The sequence below is a fragment of the Nicotiana tabacum genome, chromosome 6, assembly GCF_000715075.1.
Source record: "Nicotiana tabacum cultivar K326 chromosome 6, ASM71507v2, whole genome shotgun sequence".
In the NCBI taxonomy this organism is placed as follows: domain Eukaryota; kingdom Viridiplantae; phylum Streptophyta; class Magnoliopsida; order Solanales; family Solanaceae; genus Nicotiana; species Nicotiana tabacum.
The window spans coordinates 155164450-155182220 of NC_134085.1; the positions used below are offsets into that span (position 1 = coordinate 155164450).

At 37.5% G+C, this 17771-nt stretch overlaps 2 protein-coding genes across 2 annotated transcripts; both read left to right on the forward strand.

The window, feature by feature from the left end:
* The first annotated feature begins 13108 nt into the window (after positions 1-13108).
* Positions 13109-13681, forward strand: LOC142182119 (uncharacterized). Its single transcript, XM_075256076.1, has one exon. It carries the CDS (start codon positions 13109-13111, stop codon positions 13679-13681), a length of 573 nt encoding a protein of 190 aa, XP_075112177.1.
* A 132-nt stretch (positions 13682-13813) lies between these two features.
* LOC142182120 (uncharacterized) lies at positions 13814-17411 on the forward strand. Its single transcript, XM_075256077.1, has 6 exons — positions 13814-13919; positions 14117-14279; positions 14668-15264; positions 15832-16312; positions 16758-17128; positions 17213-17411. Exons 1-6 carry the CDS (start codon positions 13814-13816, stop codon positions 17409-17411), a joined length of 1917 nt encoding a protein of 638 aa, XP_075112178.1.
* Positions 17412-17771: the final 360 nt, after the last annotated feature.

Consider the following 17771-nt stretch of genomic DNA (forward strand, 5'->3'; position numbering starts at 1 on the left):
CTCTGGGTATCTTCTGATAAGGTTTGTTCTTTAGAAAATTCCCACGCTTCTCTTCAAGCTTCTTATGAATTTGCCTTGGCTGAAAATGAAAAGTTAAGAAACGAATTATTGACTGGGAAAGAGATTACGAGATCCTTGAAGATAAAACTGTCATTGAAGTGAGTTAGGCGTTTTTAAATTCTCGCCATGATACCCTCGTTAAAGTTAGCCAGGAGAATTTTAACTTGGAATCTGAGTTAGCCAAGATCAAAGAGACAATTGATACGACTCAACAGAACCAAGATTTTTCTTCTCCTGTGGCTGAAGTTTCTGAAAATGTTGAAGATGATACGAGTATCCCCACTCCTTCAAGTCAAGTTGAGCATGTTGTTGTTGATGTCCCTGCTTCAGTTCCTTCATCTTCTCAGTGAAAAGTTTATGTTGTTTGAATTCCTTTGTGGTTTTTTTTCTTTTGGTGGTATGTGATTGTGACCCTTGGTCTTTTTAAGGGTTTGTTGAAAACGGTAAGTCCCTAGTCCTTTTATGGGGCACTTTGTATAAACAACTTTTGGTTTATGACTAAGTTCATACTTAGTCTAAACTTTTTAATAAGAAGTTTCCGTTGTTGTTTGAACTTCTGTTTTGTTTATTCTTGCCTTTATTTTTAAGGACTTACTGAATAACTTGCATTTTTATTCTTCAAAAATGCTTCTGTTAACTTTATGAATACTTGACTTAATCATGAATTTTATAAAAGAGAACCCTTTTATATTCGATACTTAATGAAGAAGACATCTCAACTTCATAATGGTGTTAATGCACGATAAAAGAAATAGGAATACACATATTTTTTGGAATAACTTCGTCAAGTTTTTATTTGAACTTTGTCAAGTTTTAAATAATACTTTACATGTATTTAAATTACTTCTATAACTTTCTCGTAACTGTTTTCCTTACAACAGATTTCAAAAAAGAAAATGAATACAAGGTTTTTACTTATAACCCGTTTCAGTACATTGCCTTTACCCTAACTATGATAAGGTTTTTCTTTGGCCTTAGCTCGTGACTTTGCTCTGCACTTGACTCACTCAATTAGTAAACTTCTTAGGCTTGAACTTTGATTATTTCCCAATCTTCTTTGCCTTCTTTATACACATGTCTATGTATATTATATAGCCCCCCAAGTGTTTGAGCTTTGAAGTATGAAGTCTCGAGCACTTGATTGTTCCTCTCATTTGGTCCTTTCCCTGAAAAGGAAAAACACACGGGACTCGGAGGTGCGATTATAGATGAAGACTGCTTAACCCGTCTGAATATCTATCAGAATAGTTGTAACCCTAGACCAGGGAATTTTAATTTATTCCACGTGCCTTGCAGGTCGTGATTCATCATTTAGTACGGGCTAGCTTTTTGCCTATCATCTAAAATCGTTAGTAAAATTTTAACAATTCAAAAATAAAATTTTAAAATATGGATACCTGACCGTGGGTATTCCTTAAAAATAGTATCTCTTCAGGTGAATGGCATTCCAGTGTGAAGGTAGTGTCTTGCCATCTATCGTTTCCAACTCGTATACTCTTTTTCCTGTGATACTATGAATCTTGTAGGGTCCTTCCCGGGTTGAACTCAATTTTCCCGCATTAGCCGCCTTCGTAGATTGAAAATCTTTTTTGAGCACGAAGTCCCCAATCTTGAAGTATCTTAGACGCGTTTTTCGATTGTAGTATTGTTCCATGACATGCTTTTGTGCTGCCATTCTTATTAATGCAGCTTCCCTTTTTCCTTCAAGTAGATCAAGGTTTATGTGCATTTCTTCGTCATTGTATTCTTCTAACGCTTGTGTAAACCTCATGCTTGGATCTCCTATCTCAACTGGAATTAAGGCTTCAACTCCATAAACCAATGAGAATGGTGTTTCTCTCGTACTTGTTTTTGATGTTGTGCGGTTTGCCCATAAAGCACCAGGTAGCAATTCTGGCCAATTACCTTTGGATTTCTCCAAACGCTTCTATAAATTGTTGATAATGACTTTGTTTGTTGACTCAGCTTGTCCATTACCCACCGGATGATAAGATGTGGATGTAATCCTTTTAATCTGCCAACTTTGGAAAAACTCTGTGATTTGTGCGCCTATAAATTGAGGTCTATTATCAGACACGATTTCCTTTGGCACACCGAATCGACATATGATATTTCGCCAAATGAAATCTCTAACTTCTTTTTCTCGCACCTGTTTGAATGCTCCTGCTTCCACCCATTTAGTAAAATAGTCAGTGAGTACAAGCAAGAATTTTACCTGTCCTTTTGCTTGTGGTAGTGGTCCCACAATATCCATCCCCCATTTCATAAATGTCCACAGTGCAATAATCGGATGTAACAACTCCGTAGGTCTATACATGTTATTACCGTATCTTTGGCATTTATCACATTTAGCCACAAAATTTTCCACTTCGTCTTCCATTTTAGGCCAATAATAACCTGCCATAATCATGGTTCTTACCAATGACCTTCCTCCGGCATAATTCCCATAATGCCCCTCGTGTATTTCTCTCATTACATATTCCGTCTGTGAAGGCCCGAGGCACCTTGCTAAGGGACCACCAAACATTTTTGGATAAAGATTGCCTTGCTTTAAACAATATCGAGCAACCTTTTTTTGAAGCGCGTGAGCTTTTTTCTTGTCTTCAAGGATGGTTCCATACTGCAAAAAAAGCAACAATCTCGTTCCTCCAATCCCAGGTTAAGTTATTAAAATTTACCTCATTTTTGTCTGGATCAAGTACTGAATGAAACAAATGAATTACAGAAGCATTTTCATTGTTTGCCACGCCTGCTGTATATGCGAGATTGGCTAGGGCGTCCGCCTCGACATTTTCATCTCTTGGTATTTGCATAACTTTCCAGATTTGGAATTGTCTGATTAGATCTGTACCTTCTCTAAGTACTGCTGCATCCGTGCTTCCCTGGCCGTATAAGTCCCCAGCATTTGATTAACTACGAGCTGCGAATCACTTTTGATTACAATTTGATTAATGCCGAGTTCATGTGTTAGTTCTAAACCTACAATCACAGCTTCATACTCTGCCTCATTGTTAGTTATAGAATGACATTTAATGGCTTATCGAATGGTTTCACCCGTAGGCGGTACCAAAATAATTCCTAAGCCTGCACCCTTCACATTAGATGAACCATCAATAAATAAAGTCCAAATTCCCGGATTAGATCCGTTGAACACCTGTAATTCTTTTTCTGCTTCCACTTGCATTCCTTGGCTAAAATCAGCCACAAAATATGCTAACACTTGAGATTTTATTGCGGTTCTAGGCTGGTATGTGATGTCATATTCACTTAATTCTATAGCTCATTTGGCTAACCTACCTGACAACTCATGCTTGTGTAATATATTGTGTAATGGATAAGTAGTTACTACAGCAATAAGGTGATATTGAAAATAAGGCCTTAATTTTCTAGATGCCATGATAAATGCAAGTGCAAGCTTTTCTAATTAAGGATACCGCGTCTCCGCATCTAATAAAGTTTTGCTGACATAATAAATCGGAGATTGTTTACCTTGATCTTCACGAACTAACACAGCACTTACCGCTACTTCGAAGACAGCAAGGTAGATGAGCAATCTTTCCCCAACTTTTGGTTTTGCGAGCAACGGCAGATTTGATAAGTATGTCTTCAAATTTTTGAGTGCCTGTTGACATTCCTCAGTCCATTCGAACTGATCTTGCTTTTTAAGAGCTGAAAAGAATTTAAAGCATTTTTCTGATGATTTGGAAATGAATCTCCCCAAGGCTGCAATTCTTCCTGTCAACCTTTGCACTTCTTTTTTACTTGTAAGCATGTCTGGGATTTCTTCAATGGCTTTAATCTGTGCGGGATTTACTTCAATACCACATTTAGAAACAAGAAAACCCAAAAACTTACCTGATGCAACACCGAATACACATTTCTCAGGATATAATTTCATATTGAATTTTCGCAAGATCTAAAACATATCAGACAAGTGTGATATATGATCCCCTGAATGTTGAGTTTTAATGAGCATATCGTCTATATAGACCTCCATAGTTTTTCCCAAATGTTCTTGAAACATTTTGGTCACTAGTCTTTGATATGTTGCACCAGCAGTCTTGAGACTAAAGGCATTACTTTATAACAGTAAGTTCCCATGTCTGTTATAAATGAAGTTTTTTCTTCATCTATAGGATCCATTTTGATCTGGTTGTATCCTGAATACGCATCTAAAAAGCTTAACAATTCATGTCCTGTAGTAGCATCAATTAGTTGATCTATATGTGGTAATGGAAAAGAATCTTTAGGACAAGCTTTGTTAAGGTCTATGTAATCTAAGCAAACTCGCCATTTACCATTCGTTTTCGGTACCACAATAGTATTGGCTAACCAATTAGGATACTTTACCTCACGGATAGACCCAATTTTTAGTAATTTTTGGACCTCATCTTGAATCACCTGATTTTTGAAAGTTCCTTGCTTTCTCTTCTTTTGTTTGACAGGCGGATATGATGGGTCTTCATTTAATTTGTGAGTCATTACCTCTGGTGGTATCCCTGTCATAACAGAATGGGACCAAGCAAAACAATCCACGTTAGTTTTCAAAAATTCAATCAACTTACCTTTCATGTCCTGGCTTAGATTGGCCCCTACGTAGACTTTCCTTTCAGGCCATTGTGTGCATAACAGTACAGCCTCCAGTTCTTCAATTGTTGTTTTGATATTTTGTTTTCCTCTGGTTCTTGAATGGCATCAGGCCTTGAGTCCACATCTGTTCGCCATTGTTCAGTTGAGGTTTGTGTTGTGGTACCCTCATCTGGATTCTGTAACTGCTATTTTTCTTCGTTTCTCGTACTTGAATCTGCTATAGAGTTTATGCTCCTGGATGTCTGTTGATCCTCACGGATTTGACATATTCCACATGGTGATGGAAATTTAATTACTTGGTGTAAGGTCGACGGAACGACATCTATATCGTGGATCCATGGTCTCCCGAGAATCATATTGTAAGCCATCTCCATATCTACCACCTGAAACTTTACATCTTTGACAACTCCTTCTGCGAATGTAGTAAGTATTACCTCCCTTTTCGTCACCACGCTTGAATTGTCAAATCCAGACAAAGTATGCGCTTTTGATATTAATTTATCTTCAGTTTGCATCTCGCGTAGTACTCTTAGCAGAATAATGTTCACGGAACTACCTGGATCAATCAAAACTCGTTTCACATTAGTATCATGTACAAGTAGAGATATTACCAGTGCATAGTTATGTGGAGATAATATGCCATCCGCATCTGCATCATCAAACATAATACTTTCTTCCTCTAAGACATGTCGCACCTGCTTTCCGTGGGTAATTGTGACTTTGGAAACTTTATTGGTTGTTGTGTACGTCATACCATTGATGTCTTCACCTCCGCTTATAACATTATCGGTCCTTTTGGGAGAAGATGGTTTGGGGAGCTCCTGCCTATTCTTCATGTATGCTTGCTTACCTCTCTTACTGAATAATTCAGTGAGATACCCTTGCTTAAATAGATGATCAACTTCACCTTGTAGCAACCTACAGTCTGCCATTTTATGCCCATGATTGTTGTGAAATTCGCACCAGTGATCAGGATTGCACTTATTTGGATTCGATCTCATTTCTTTTGGCCACCGCACCTTATCACCCATGCTTCTTAAAACAGCTATGAGCTCGGAAGTGCTTACATTAAAATTATAGCCGCCAAATCTTGCCTTCAAGTTTCTATCATTATCCCGTGAATCTCGCGTGTTTTGATCATTCCCAAATCTTGATGGCGAGCCCGACTATCTATTCCTCGACCAATGATCGTACCTGGGATTGTCGAGTTTTTACCGTGAATCTTTTCCCGCTGGGCCCATATATGGTTCGTACTTGTTTTTACCGAACCTTTTTTCGGTTTTCGCCCGTCTGGAACTTACCTTTTCTTCTTTTTAAGATCGTGAAATAATATTATCTTCTATCCTTAGCTTCGTGCTATACTTATTGTAAACGTCATTCCACGTTGTGGCAGGGAATTCACGAACACTTTCCTTGATTTGCCTCGTGGCTTCTGAACTTTTTTCATTCAAATTACTAGTGAAGGCTATAGCTGCCCAATTGTCCGGTACACGCGGTAACGTCATCCTTTCACACTGGAACCTATCCACAAACTCTCTAAGAAACTCTGAGTCCCCTTGCTTAATCTTGAAAATATCCTCCATTCTTTTTTCGACTTTTTGAGCTCCAGAGGGTGCTTTGATAAATGAATCTGCAATCTCAGCAAAAGAATTTATGGAATTTTCGGGTAAAAGAGAATACCATGTTAATGCTCCCTTAGTAAGTGTTTTACCGAATTTTTTGACCAATACTGATTCAATTTCTTATTTGGTCAAGTCGTTACCTTTTACGCCTATTGTGAATGCAGTCGTGTGGTCTCGTAGATCAGTTGTTCCATCGTATTTTGGAATATCATGCATTTTGAATTTCTTTGGAATTGGGAGGGGAGCAGCACTTGGCTTCCAAGGTTGTTGTGAATATTTATCCATATCTATCTCTTTGATTACGGGCGGTACTCCAGGTATTTGCTCTATGCGGTCACTTGCTCCTTGAGTTGTTTCTGCAATGTTAGTATTAAATTTTATAAATTAGAATTGACTAAGTTACCTAGTTCTCCTTCTCGTGACTCGCTGGGGATTCCACCACTACCTGAATTAGCAAGACCAGAACGAGGGTTCTCCAAAGTGTTGTTATTTGGAGTGGGTGGTGGTAGTGCAACAGGTAATTGGCTGACAAAGGCCTCAAAAGCTTTATTGACTTGTTGAGCGATTAGCTTTTACAAAGCTTCATTGATGGCTTCATCATTTTCAAATTGAGTGTTTCCATTTGCATGAGATCCATCAGGAATGCCTTCTCGAGACTATCGAGGGGAGCTTTGGGGAGAAGGGATCGGGGTGTGATCATCTTATGGATTCCCCTGGAGTTGATGGTTTCCTTGGGGTGTTATCATTAATGTTTGACATGGTTGATGCAACAAAAAAGGTTAGGCTAAGAAAGAATAGATTATCAGATTCCCGGTAACAGAACCAATTTGTTTAACCAAAAAGTTGAACTTTGGTCAAAGCTTTAATTTAGAAAAACTCGGGTTACTGATAATCAGAAATGAATAAGGGAAATTGATTTTGCTAACAACAAGATAGACAGAAGAAAATAAAGTAAACCAGTATATTAATATGATTTCTCGTGTCCTTACAAATGATCCATTCTCTCATTTTTATAGCTATCTCAAAGATATACATTTTGTCTTTGTCATAATAAGGCCATTATAGACAATTAAATGCATTAAATGCTACGTTATATAATCATTGTAATTTAATGATTATTAAATACTGTATTTGTACTCTCTTGTACTGTCAGATTCATTCTCTTTAATTTTTGGGTATAAATAGGTACGAGCGTTGAGTTTTTTGAATAACTGCTCGTGTCTCTACTTGTACCTCTGCTCGTATCTATTGCAACTCATGCCTCTTTGCCAATCATCACTCTTTGACCAGCCTCCGTGTCATGAAACGTCATCTTCCAATCACTTCAATATGTAAACTCAATTTTCCCAATACATTGTTGTTGCAAGGGCAAAACATTCCTAGTTTGAAGAGAAGCATAGGAAACTATCGAGCATAACAGGCTTTTTAGTTCAATTGTTTGCGACCTTGATATTAGCCTCAGATCTGTTAGGTCTTCTGGGGAAAGCCTTTCTACCGAGGTAATTCAACTCAAAGAAGAACTTAAGCACCGAGCGGCTTCCCTCATTATTGAAAAAACTTATGCCATGTACAGCATGAGGAGAAAAACCTTGGAAGAGGCCGAAGAAGGTATCATTGACTTTAATACCGAAATTTCTAAGATTTGAGAGCTTGAGTTGGCTGTTAAAAATGGACTCCCAGCGCAGTCTGATACTCCTAATTCTTCTAGTTCCAGTTTCGAGTTTTCGGGAATTGAAGAGGAATCGGAAGGCAACGATATTAAATACTAAACTGGGGAAAATGTTAAGCCATCGGTGGATCCACCTACTTCTCCTGGGGGCGCAGATACTTCTCTTCCTCCTGATTCCGGAGATACTACAGTTTAGCTCTTCTTTTCTTTTCCTATTCTTGTACTTTTGCCTTTTGGCATGTTCTTGTAAATAAAGATATATTTTTTCTCAAGTATTGTTTGAGTCTTACTTTTGTTTGAATATCCATGCAAGTCTTTACCTTTTGCATTTGCTTAAGAATTTTGCGCACGTTTTTCTGTTCGCGCTCTATTATGTGTAGTCTCGGATGAATTTTCCTCGAAGAACTTTGGTTCCAAGCATTATCCCCTTTTACGTGAGGATTTCTATAAGTATTTGCACAAGTTTACTTTTTGCGTCCTTTCGTGTACGTCTTGTAGTGCATTTTTTTCCGAAGGCATTTTGATTCCGAGCATAAATTCTTTCGAAACTAACCCTTTAACGTGAGGGTTTTCATAAGAGAGGGCCTTCTTATATTTACGGTGCTCTTGAAGAGGACGTCTCATGTTCATTACGGCATTAATATTTGAAGTACATGTTTAACTTTCAAATGACAAAGTTAGTTCATCGTTCAGATAAGAAACACGATAAAAACAAAAGGATTTTAAAAGTAGACAAGCATTTACTATGCTAAAAAGAAACTGCCATTACTTGTGGTTGTCTCGTACAACTTGTTTCTACGGGGTTGGTTGTGCAGCCCCCGATCCCAACGGTGCATTTATGTTTCCAAATTTTTGTTTCCCGATTGGCATGGCAGCCAATGTTGCGGTATCCTTATATCCTGGAATTAGGTGACGAATTCTCATAGTAACTCGGACTCTCTCTGCGTAATCCTGAATATATCGGCCTTCTGGGCTTGTACTTTTCTAGCCCCGGCATGGGCCTTGATGAAAGAATCCATGAGCATCTCAAAGGAATCTATGGAATGCTCGGGTAATATTGAATACCACATCAGAGCTTCCTTCATGAGAGTTTTCCAAATTTCTTTAGCAACACAGATTCAATTTTGTGAGGCGATAAATCATTTCCTTTTACCACCATTGTGTAGGTGGTAATATGCTCCTGAAGGTCTAAAGTTCCATCATATTTTGGCACTTCAGGTAGTTTTGAACCACTTCGGAATTAACTCTGGTGCTGCACTTGGCTTGTACGAAAATTGAGTATACTTCTTTGAATCCAGGCCCTTCAGTACTGGTGGCGCCCCAGGATTTGGTCCATGCGGGCGTTTACTCGGCTCATAAACATAAAAGTTTGTTCTTGAAAGGATCGTTCTCGTTATTGAGACCGAATTCGCTCCCCCAGCTCCATCGAAGCGAACTTCACCCATGGGAGTGTTGTTGTCGACCCTCTGAGTTGTTTGATTTGCGAGGGCACCGGGAGGAATTGGATCTCATCAATTATTTGAAGCCCCTGACAGTGCCTGCTTCAACTCCATCATAACCTTGTTCTGTCGCGTGAGATGGCCTAGGATGATCGCATGTTGCTCTTGCAAGAACCTTACCGCGTCAACGACATGCTCCTCATCAGCATCATCGGGAGTTGCCTCCCTAACTTGTCGAGGATACTGCCTGTCATGCACCGGTGTAGCGCCATTCCCCTCATTATGGGTATCACTGATTGAGTCCTCCAAGTGAGACTGATCTCCTCGAATCTCAGGGTTGTGCACGTTGTTAATAGTGTTATTTGCCATTTCTTGTGATTTTCTTTAAGGCAAAATAATCAAAGCACGTTAGTAAAAAAGGCAAGGATCAACTTAATTACATGGCTATCTAGGGCCCATGGTGGGCGCCAAACTATTTACCCGTAAAACAGTACAGTTGAATTTATACGTGGTTTCTAGACAAGGGAACTAATTTGATCCTGAAATAATAAAATAATTGAAGAATTATCCAATACTTAGCCTCAGAATGTAGGTGAAATGACAGTTCCGGGAACGGAGTTTTCGGGCACAGCAATGAGGATATCAAAAAGCGAGAAAGTAAAATTATGTTAAACTCTGTATAGAATGTGATGTAAGTTAGCCAGAAAATTCGTGTCCTTTACAATGATATTTGGGCTCACTATTTATAGTTGTGTCTAGGGAAGGAGGTCCTAGGATCGTGCCCTCCTTTAATGTCAATTATGAGGGTCATTGATGAAGATATAACGGTGAATATAAATGTCAAATTCTGTGTAACGGGTCGTCGTCCTTAATGTTGCGGATATACTTTATTAAATGCTACCGGGCGCAGAGTATTTAATATACCTCTATGAACGTTATCCCTTCCGGCGACAAACAGAATAGCTGAGTTCAGTCTTCGGCCATCCCCATCTTGGATTCCACGTGTCTTTCCTTTAGATTACCACGTGTCATACCATATTCCCTATACAGAAAGGTCACTATCTATTGACCTTGGATGAATTTTAAATATACAAATGAGCAAAACAGAAAAGAAAAAGTCCCCAAAGCCAATCATATCAGAGACATTACCCACCATAGGGATATGATATTCGATCAAGTTTCAAATTTCAGAAGCATTGTAAGGTATGTATCCTCCCCCCGCTTTGTTACCGAGTCAACTTGTGCGGGAAAAGAGTTAGCAAAATTCAGTTTTTTTGGCTATTAAGGAGATAAAAATTCTTATAGTGAGTTGGGATGCCATCGGTAAGATTATTCTTTTTACGTATTGTTTAACATAAAATTGGTATCGACTGATTCAAATTTATGTTTCCTTTCTTCCTCCTTTATGTTCTTTCCTTAATTTTATTTTATTTTTTTGTGTGTTTTAAACCTCTATTTAATTTAGTACTATAATCTTGAAAATCCCATAAACTTTTGGGATGTTTACAAAGAGATCAAAATATCAAATTATGTCTTTCTCAAGTCTTATCGTAGTTTCACAAGATCAACTCAGAGTGCAGTGCTTCTTGACAATCAAATACTTCACGAGGATCCACATAAATCCTTTACTCGATGGAGAATAATACAAAGAGAAGAACTAACAAAGAAAAATAGATTGTATTCACATTGTTTATCAATAAACTTATTTTTCTTTAAAAAAATTATATATTGTACCTTACCATAGGCGTCACCCCTAAAGAAGATGAACAATTCATAAGGGAAGCTCAAATGTTCTCTTCCTCTACAACCTCAACGATTTGTTTCTGTTTTCCTGTATATTTATATACATAATACAAAATTTATCTATAATGAATTGATGTCTCACATCATTTTGGCTAGCATTGACATTTATTTTTACTTTGTATGTTTCCCCTTTTTTGTGTGACATATTTTCTATTTTTAATAGGAGAAACTTTTGAAAATATTTATAAAATCAAATTTAAATACGCATGTATTAAATATGTATTATTTCTAAACAAAGAACGTAAAATTCTTGAAACTTTTTTCAATTCATAGGAAATCTAAGAGCTAATTAATTAAAAAATACATGACCAATTATGTGAGTAAGAGTGAATTGCACTTACATTTGAGAGTGGTCTTTCGTATGTCTTTAGCTATATTAAATTTTTTAACCAAATTAGTTTTGGCGCTTTTCTAAAGTCTATTTTATTGTATGATTTTCAATTTTACATATAATTCAATTTTGTGAATAGATTCAAAATTTGTATCGGTGATATTGTGAATTTTGGAGTTATCCATAAGAGAATATTTATATTTGTCTTTTATGTGTGAAAAATCTATCTTTTTTATCTCGATTAAGTTTTTTCAAGAATTATATTGCTAATTTATTTTTTTGACTATATAAATATATATATATATATATATATATATATATATATATATATATAGAGCTGAAGAATTGGAAAGATGATGTGGCACCTTCCAATGCCCAGCATTTTATTTACCTTATTTTACTGATAATAATGTAATATAAACTCACAATTAATGGAATAAACAGTCGTAATGTAACTCCCATGAAATATGGTTGTTACCGATACAACACTTTGTATTCTGTATTTATATGGACGTTGCAACCCTTCATTTTTCATAGTATTTATTGAGGATAAAAAACGCCTGTAGTCTCAACTCTTATATAAATATAGATGTGCAACAATGCAAAACGTTAAAAGAAGCTTATCTTAGTAAAGGTTAAAACGGCAATGGCTTTTCCTGCCAGATTTCTTCCATTTTTAATCACATATATTGCTTCTCTCCACTTATCCTTTTTCATTAGGAATATGTAGAGTTTTAAGGTTTGGGTGGGGTTTGGTTTAACGAAATCGTTGCTCTTCTTTTTGTGGGAATTACTAAATGTTCACCACCCAAATGTCTGTCTTTTCCTAACACAGAAGTATTCCTCTTTGTTGTTCTACCTATCTTGATTACCTCTTTCCACTTGCTCTTTTTTGCCATTTCACTTGTCATTGTTTTAACTTAGAAAATTACCTCTCAATTTCTTCTCCTGATTTTTCTGAAAGGATAACAATATTTCTTCTTAGGCTTTTAGCTTTTGATGGGTACTGTTGCCATCGCTATTGTCATATAATAGCTTTTGTGTGTTTGTGGGTGTGTATTTCTTACTTTTTATTTATCATGTATTCTTCCGGGAAATGATGAAAGTCCTGTCATTTTGTTCATGAGGTCATAATTGTTGAAATGTTAGTTATAGTGTTAGAATGTATAGTTGGATGCCAGCTATGCTAAGTTAGTAGAGCATTAGTTAGTTAAGTAGGTACTTAACTAATAGCTTAAATAATGTGTGTGTATATATATATATATATATATATATATATACACCAATTGTCAGTCAAATAATCAATTTAACAGAAAATGAAGAGAATCACTTGTTTCTCTGTCTCTGCGTAACTATTTCTTCACCTCCATAGTTCAGCAACTCAATCTAGATCTAGGATTTCATTGTGGTATCAGAGCTCGCGTTGAAGATCCACGCATTGTTTATCAAGTTCCGAGAGTCTTAGCTGCATCCAGCAATCGAGGTAGAGCAAGTTGGAGAAATTTTTTGATATCTTCGAAGTTAGGGCTCAATCGACAGTCAATGACTGTATTTCCTCTATTCTTCTTCATCTAAGCTCAATTATTGTTCAACAATGGCGATCGAGAGTGAAGAAATTGATACAAGTGCAGCAACAGACGGAGGAGGTCCTATCTTAATCGATCAACATCATCCATTATTCCTTCAACCATGCGATACTCCAGGTAGTTCCCTAATTTCAGTCAAATTAACTGGACCTGAGAATTATACAATGTGGAGTAGTACAATGCGTGTGAGTTTACTAGGAAAAAGTAAGCTAGGGTTTGTGGATAGTAAATACCCTAAGGAGAAGTTTGATATAACTCTTCATGAATTGTGGGGAAAATGTAATGCCATAGTACTCTCATGGATCATGAATTCAGTAAGGGCTGAATTGTTTAGTGGCATGGTGTATGCCTCAAGCGCTCACAAAATGTGGATGGACCTCAAAGAAAGGTTTGATAAAATCAATGGCTCTCATGTGTTGTATCTTCACAAACATATTGCCACTTTGACTCCAGTAATATCCTCTATGTCAACTTACTTTTCTAAGTTGAAGCAACACTGGGCAGAGTTTGATGCTCTTATGCCCTGCCCTGGGTGTGGCTGTGAGGAATCAAAGAAGTATGTTGAGCATTTTCAATATTAAAGGCTATTGCAGTTTTTGATGGGGTTGAATGAGTCCTATTCACAATCTAGCAACCAAATATTGAACATGCTGCCCATACCTTCTATCATTAGAGCCTATTCCATAATCATTTCTAAAGAAAGTAGAAGATCTATGTGTCAGACATCTCAAATTGTTGAAGTAACTGAGGGAATTGCTTTGTTTAGTAGCAAAAATATAGGTGTACCAAACAGTGGCATAGGTCTATTCAGTGGGAAAGGTCATAATAACTCAGAAGGCTCTACAGGAGGAAACAACTACTCCGGTGGACAATTCTATGTTGGAGGAAACAATTATAGATAGAAAAGGAACTCTCTATACTGTGATTATTGCAATTTTAAGGGACATATTAGGGAGAACTGCTACAAGCTAAATAGATATCCCCCTGACTTTAAGACTAAGAAAAAATTGGCTCAGGGAATGCAGTGCATCATGCTCAAGATGCATCAAATGATACAGGAAATAGTCAAGTTGTTACTGCTGCTAATTTTGCAGGTTCTTCACAGGTACAACATAGTACTACAACTGTACAGGGGATTCAGAATGTGATGTTCAACATTCCTCAATTCACTCAGGAGCAGTATCAATAGATAATTCAGCTAATCGGAAAAGGGAGTGAAGGCAACAGTACAAGTACACCAGGGTCAGCAGGTATGACATCTTGTGTAATGAACTCAAAAGTGTTGGCTAAGTGGATAGTAGACTCAGGTTCTTCAAGTCGCATGATGCATAGCCTTAATTTGTTGATTAATCGTAAGTTGATTGCTAATAATAAGGGTGGTATAGTTCAACTTCCTACAGGAAATATAGCTCACATCAGCCATATAGGACCCTCATATATTGTTCAGGGTCAAAGGATTAGTAATGTTCTACACATACCTAATTTTAAATACTTACTCTTTGTCTCAAAGCTAACTAAGGATATGAGATGGGCAGTGATGTTCTTCCTTGAATTTTGTATTTTTCAGGAACTCTAGTGGACATGTAAAGGGGATTGGTAGAGAAGATAATGGGCTATATATGTTCTACTCTAGAGATGCCAGTACAATTGGACTTCAAGTTCCTAGTACAATTTCTAAACTTTTAGTTCCTAAACCACCACCTATTGTAAATATGACCAAAAATAATAGGATAATGGATGTAGCCTTGTGGCATAAGAGATTAGGGCATACACTTAAAAAGACTTTGAGGAGCATTGTTGTATTTCAGGATTGTGAATGCAAGAATACTACTGAGTCCTGTAATGTATGTCCTTTAGCTAAACAAACCAGACTTCCTTTTCTTTTGAGCACTACTAACACTAATGTTTGTTTTCATACATTGTATTGTGATGTGTGGGGACCATACAGAGTCCTTACCTATGATGGCAAGAAGTATTTCCTTACTCTTATAGATGACTACTCTAGATACTGTTGGATATTCTTGTTGCCTACTAAGGCAGAAGTGATTGTTGCTCTTAGATCCTTTATTCTAATGATTCAGAATATGTATTCCGCTTCTGTGAAGATCTTTAGGTCAGATAATGGGAGTGAATTTCTTAACTCTCAAGTGGCTGAGTTGTTAAGGTCTAAGGGAATTATTCATCAAACCTCTTGCATATATACTCCATAGCAGAATAGAGTTGCAGAGAGGAGACACACATATATTTTAGATGTTTCCAGGTCTCTAAGGTTTCATGCGGTTGTTCCTCTTCGATTTTGGGGTGAGTGTATTACCACATCTATGTATATCATCAACAGACTGCCCTCAGCTGTGATTTAAGGGAAATCTCCCTTTGAAGTTTTACTTGGTCATGCTTCTTCCTTAGATCATATGAGAGTGTTTATCTGTCTTGGTTATGTTACAGAGGTGAAGAAGTCTGACAAATTTTCAGAGTAATCCCAGCTCTTTTCTTAGGCTATTCTATAACACAAAAGGGTTACAAAATGTATGGTATTCACTCCAGGACATTCACTGTCAGTCGAGGTGTAGTGTTTAAGGAAGATGTATTTCCTTTCAAGTATGCTCATACTACCTCTTCTATATTCCATGTCTTGGATCTTACTTCTGCTATTCTCTCTTTTCCTGAAAATAAGTCATCATATCAGCACTCTCAGCTTATTCCTTCTACTAATTCTTCACCTGGTGATAAGATTCCTCTCCAACACAACAAGTGAAACTGCAGCAGGCACTGGTGAAGCTTCATCTGGTGGCGGTCATGATGTCTCAATGTCTCTACCAGCTGAGCCAAGCTTGCCCTTATCTTCACCACTGCTTGCTCTTGAGGCTCCTCTTACCAGAATGTCCAATAGAGATAGCAGACCTCCTATTTGGATGAAGAACTATGTCACTCACAACAGAGGAAAGTCTTATTGCTGCTATCCTATCTCCACTTGTGTCAACTATGATAATGTCTCCTCATCCTTTGGCAGTGCTTTGGCAATTTATTCTGTCATTGTTGAACCAAAAACATTTGCTAAAGCTGTCAAAGATCCTAAGTGGATTGCTGAAATGAAGGATAAAATTTTAGTTTTGGAGGATAACAACGCTTGGAGTATAGTTACTTTGCCTCCAAGAAAGATGCCCATTGGCTGCAAATGGGTCTTTAAAGTTAAGTACACTTCTACAGGAGAGGTAGAAAGATATAAAGCACGGCTTGCAAATGGGTCTTTAAAGTTAAGTACACTTCTACAGGAGAGGTAGAAAGATATAAAGCACGGCTTGTAGCCAAAGGTTACAGTCAACAGGAAGGTCTAGATTACATTGAAACTTTCTCTCTGGTGGCTAAAATGCTCACTGTGAGGTCTGTTCTAGCCATAGTTGCTGCCAAACAATGGTTCATCTATCATATGGATGTTCATAATATTTTTTTTGCATGGAGAGTTGCTTGAAGAAGTATACATGGAGGTTCCTCCTGGTTTTGCAAGCCATGGAGGGAAACAGATGGCTTGCAAACTTCATAAGTCCTTGTATAGACTTAAATAGGCCCCTAGATAGTGGAGAAGCTCACGGATGCATTAGTTCAGCTTGGATTTACTCAAAGTCATTTTGACTATTCATTATTTACAAAAAAAAAAAGGTGCAGACAGAACTGGTACTAGTACTAGTCTATGTTGATGACCTGTTGGTAACAGGAAACAGTCCAAGTCTGATCTTACAAACTAGAAATGATTTAAAGCTCAAGTTTAAGATAAAGGATCTGGGTGAACTTAATTTCTTTCTGGGGATAGAGTTTGCCAGGTCAAAGCAAGGGATTGTGATGAGCCAAAGGAAGTATGCACTGGAGTTAATTGTTGAACTGGGACTTGGTGGTGCCAAACCTGTTGGTACATCCCTGGAGACCAGCTATAAGCTCACCTCTGTTGTGTTTGATAGTTTCATAAACAAAAGCTCTTCTAATGAAGCTGATACAGAAGACAAAGAACTGGAGAATGCTGGTCTTTATCAAAGGTTGATAGGCAGACTTTTGTATCTTACCATGACTAGAATTGATATCTCATATGTAGTTTAGGTACTTAGTCAGTTTAAGCACAGACCTAAGCAGTCTCATATAGATGTTGCTCTAAGAGTTGTCAGGTACATCAAGACAGCTCCAGGACTTGGTCTGTTGAAGCCCTTAGAAGGATCTGAAAAACTTGAAGTTTATTGTGACTCAGATTGGGTTGGTTGCTTACAAACAAGAAGATCAGTAACAAGATATGTGGTTAAGGTTGGTGATGCATTGATATCTTGAAAGTCCAAAAAGCAGGAAACAGTTACTAGAAGTTCAGCTGAAGCAGAGTTTAGAAGCATGGCTTCAATTGTTACAGAATTAATTTGGCTACAAGATTGTTCTCAGAGTTGGGAGTGAAGGTCACTTTGCCTATAGACCTACACTGTGACAGCAAAGTTGCAATTCAGATTGCAGCTAATCCTATTTTTCATGAACGTACCAAACATTGATATTGATTGTCACTTTGTGAGGGAAAAATCGTACCAGGGTTGATCAAGACTCATCATGTGCCTACCAAAGAACAACAAGCTGATTTGCTTACTAAGAGCCTTGGGAAAGCACAACACGACTATGTGATGTCCAAGCTGAGGTTGAAGGATC

Excerpts from the sequence above, each read along its gene's own strand:
- LOC142182119 (XM_075256076.1), top strand. The coding sequence starts at position 13,109 with ATGGCGATCGAGAGTGAAGAAATTGATACAAGTGCAGCAACAGACGGA.
- LOC142182120 (XM_075256077.1), top strand. The coding sequence starts at position 13,814 with ATGTGTCAGACATCTCAAATTGTTGAAGTAACTGAGGGAATTGCTTTG. Across the intron at positions 13,920-14,116 it reads AGGTCTATTCAGTGGGAAAG|GGAATGCAGTGCATCATGCT; the intron begins GTCATAATAACT and ends AAATTGGCTCAG. Across the intron at positions 17,129-17,212 it reads AATGCTGGTCTTTATCAAAG|ACCTAAGCAGTCTCATATAG; the intron begins GTTGATAGGCAG and ends GTTTAAGCACAG.